Here is a 3,787-nt window from a genome sequence, read left to right on the forward strand (position 1 = left end):
GTGTGTGTGTGTGTGTGTGTGTATGTTTGTACTGAAGTGGAGCGAGGTTTGGAGTTTTCTTAAGGCTTCCTGGTACTTTGAGCTTGAGAGAGGCCAATATTTGGGGGCAGTGGGGCCCGCAACTTCCCTTCAACTTTCTATGGACTTGGGGGTTACTCGGTAGTGCTCGGAAGGCACTCTTGTTTCAAAAGCATACAAACACGCGTGGAGTTCTCAGGGGCCCTTTATCCCAGGGGCATTTTACCTGGCTGGGGTCTTCCAATGAGTCCAACCCTCTGACCCTCCGGTGCTGCCCGCCCAGGGAGAGTGCACCGGGAGGCTGCGGGGAGTCAGGTGCAGCGGCAGCAGAAGCCGCAGCCAGAGCATAGCCGAGGCAGCCCTAGCAGATGCCAGGCAGCCAAACAGCGCCATCAGGGTCAGGGCTGGAAACGCGCAAGGAAACCCACGAACTCCGTTTGCGCTTGCTGCGGCTGAGACAGCGGCTGCTTGCTGCAGCACCGAGTTTGATAAATATAGCCTGGCGTTTGCCCCTAAATTAGGCTCCGTTTCCTTATTTAGCCCTAGCACAATGATTTTAGATGATGTCACTTAGAGCTAAACGAGAAAATTGATCTCAGATTTGCTTGGCCTCTAAAGCCTGGTTAAGCAGATTGCGAATTAAAAAGACGGAGAAAAGGGGAGAGGAGGGAGGAAGGGTACGCCGGCGAGCGACTGAGCTAGCCAGAGATCGAGAGGAGGGCAGGAGCCGGGAGAGCGCCCCCGCCTTTTCTGGGCGGAGGAAGTCTCACTCACCAATGAAAAGTGGTCGCTTACTGAAGAGGAGAAAAAAAAAGTTTTCCTGTTGACTGTTGGAAGCGAATTGAGCAATTATCTAGTTTACCTTCTCCTCTTGGAAGTTAACGATTGGCGAGATCTTTGCTGCGTTATTGACACAACACTTTCTATTGATAGAAATAAGTAGTGATTGTCCCCGAGTCATTGGTACGCCAAGTAAACTGCGATGGGCTGGCATGAGTCCATTGGACTGGGAAGGCTGGTTCGGCTGGTGATGCTGGGGGGGAGGAGGAGGACGGTGGTGGTGTTGATGGTGCTCGTCTTCCAATCTGCAGATCAGTGACAAGACGGAAAAAAAGAGGCGTCTACGATAGCATCTTGGACCCGGCTCACACATGCAAGGCAGACATGGATTGTAGTTCCCATCACCCGACCACAAAAATCTTAGCGACTCCTCCGTCTAGAGAGAGCCTGCCGGCTAGAGGCAACATGATCAGCGCTTCCAAACCCCTCGCTTTTTCCATTGAACGAATAATGGCCAGGACTCCAGAACCCAAGTCTATGCCCGTCCCCCATTTCCTACAGGGATCTGTACCCAAAGGAGACCCCAAGCACTCCTTGCACCTCAACTCATCGATCCCGTGCATGATTCCCTTCGTGCCGGTGACCTACGATACTAGCCCCAAAGCAGGGATGACAGGGTCGGAACCAAGAAAAACTAACCTGGACTCCTCCGCTTCCTCACCGGCATCCTCGTCCTTTAGCTGCAGTGATCTGTTGAACTGTGCGTTGAGTCTGAAGGGAGACTTTGCCCGCGACGCTTTGCCTCTACAGCAGTATAAATTAGTCCGACCTCGAGTGGTCAACCACTCCTCTTTCCATGCCATGGGGGCTCTATGCTACTTCAACCGGGGCGATAGCCCTTGTCACCCGTCGGCCAGTGTCAACATCCACCCAGTGGCTTCCTATTTCCTCAGTTCCCCTTTACACCCACAACCCAAGACGTATTTAGCTGAGAGAAACAAACTGGTCGTCCCGACTGTGGAAAAATACCCTTCGGGAGTGGCTTTCAAAGACTTGTCCCAGGCTCAGCTGCAACATTACATGAAAGAAAGTGCCCAGATCCTCTCGGAAAAAATTGCTTTCAAAACCTCAGAATTCAGCCGAGGTTCTCCTAACAGCAAACCCAAAGTTTTCACTTGCGAAGTGTGTGGAAAGGCAAGTACTTGGTTTGGTTTAGGTGGGAAACCTGGGCTTTCGGATGTTTTGCTGTACGCTATCTTTAAAAAAAAAAAAAAAAAAGGTTATTTCCCTCCCCCGTGTCCCCCATCCTCACCCCTACCCCAGTTAAAACCTGAATATACCAGTGCCGCTAACCTGCTCAATTTGTGTTCAACTTTAAAGGTATTTAACGCGCATTATAACTTAACCCGTCATATGCCGGTGCACACAGGAGCCAGACCCTTTGTTTGCAAAGTTTGCGGAAAGGGCTTCAGACAAGCGAGTACCCTCTGCCGTCACAAGATCATTCACACCCAGGTAAGTAACGTTGCCCATTTTGGGGGTCGATCACTCATTTCCCAGGTTTTCACAGAAAGTTTCTAGACTTCCACGTTTTAGTTCCCTGTTTGTTCGAAAGTGGCCCCTGGAAATGGTAAAATTCAAGAATTGTTTGGGAGTTTTTTCTTCTCTCCTTTGTTTATGCATGGGAAGTACACAGGGAGAAAGTCAGAATGTTTCCTTGCCAATTTCCACTTCTCTTTCCTCTACTAAAAAACAAAAAAGACAAATATTCTGAATCTTTTGTTTCTTCCTTTTCTAGGAAAAACCTCACAAATGTAACCAATGTGGTAAAGCATTTAACAGAAGTTCCACTTTAAATACCCACACTCGGATACACGCTGGCTACAAACCTTTTGTTTGTGAATTCTGTGGCAAAGGATTTCATCAAAAAGGTACAAAATACAAACCCCGCTATCTTTTTTGCTGTTTTTCTTGCTATTCTCTCTCATCAAGAGCTCAGCTTAATTTGTTCTAACACATTTAGGAAGCTGATTTTTGTAACAGAATTTATTTTGCAAATTAATTTGGGTTTCAGTGTTTTGTCGCCTTTCCAGAGTCTGGGTCGGTTTCATATTAAGAAAAACAGGTGGTGTTTTTTTTTTCACTTGAATGCACAAATTCGTTTCGTTAAAATGAGTAAATAAAGGCTTTAACAATCTGGATCCTAGAAAAATTAGAATTTTTAAAAAGATGAAGTTTAACAAAAAAAATGCAGAGACGTGAAAGAGAACGGGCTTTGGGTCCCAGCCTGTTTCCTGCAGGAGATGCCGCAGAAAGTCTCTGGCCTCCATCACTCCGGCTTCCACCACCTTACTACCCTCTCCACCTCCTTCCCTTTCCGCTTTCAAGTTCGGTTTCCAGAGTAATATTCCTGTCGTTTGTATGTTTCAGGAAATTACAAAAACCACAAGCTGACCCACAGCGGGGAGAAGCAGTTCAAATGCAACATTTGCAACAAGGCTTTCCACCAAGTCTACAACCTGACTTTCCATATGCACACCCACAACGACAAGAAGCCCTTCACTTGTCCCACCTGCGGCAAGGGCTTCTGTAGGAACTTTGACCTCAAGAAACACGTCCGTAAGTTGCACGATAGCGCCCTGGGGCTGCCGAGGGCCCCAGCCGAGGCCGGCGCTGACCCACAGCCCCCGATGCAGCCCCAGCCTCCGATACCCCCACCGCCACCGCCTCCTGGGTCATTGCAGCCTCCTCTTCATCAGGGCCACCAGTAAGAGAGCTGACCCGCGACCTCTTCCAGGCCCGTGGGCCCCGCTGCTTCTCTAACGATGCCACTGAGCTGTAGTGGGAAACTGAATGCTGATGCGGCCTGTCACCTGGGAGCAGACAGCACCCACCCAGTCTCCTCACCTTGGAGGAGGCTACCAGAAGGCTCTGCCGCCCCCGCTCTTTGGTCTCTTTGCATGCACCTGCTAAACGGTTTTGTGTATTA

General features: G+C 49.3%; 1 protein-coding gene across 2 annotated transcripts; it reads left to right on the plus strand.

Annotated features, from left to right (window-relative positions):
• The first annotated feature begins 1,182 nt into the window (after nt 1–1,182).
• On the plus strand, nt 1,183–3,569 carry FEZF1 (FEZ family zinc finger 1). Of its 2 annotated transcripts, XM_036758423.1 has the most exons (5): nt 1,183–1,632; nt 1,777–1,992; nt 2,179–2,313; nt 2,597–2,729; nt 3,229–3,569. In XM_036758423.1, the coding sequence occupies exons 1-5, from the start codon at nt 1,183–1,185 to the stop codon at nt 3,567–3,569; spliced, it is 1,275 nt and encodes a 424-aa protein (XP_036614318.1). The 2 variants fall into 2 exon arrangements, with proteins under 2 accessions (XP_036614318.1, XP_036614317.1); XM_036758422.1 differs by having other exon boundaries at nt 1,183–1,992.
• The last annotated feature ends 218 nt before the right edge of the window (nt 3,570–3,787 follow it).

Source organism: Trichosurus vulpecula, chromosome 5 (assembly GCF_011100635.1).
Source record: "Trichosurus vulpecula isolate mTriVul1 chromosome 5, mTriVul1.pri, whole genome shotgun sequence".
Taxonomy (NCBI): domain Eukaryota; kingdom Metazoa; phylum Chordata; class Mammalia; order Diprotodontia; family Phalangeridae; genus Trichosurus; species Trichosurus vulpecula.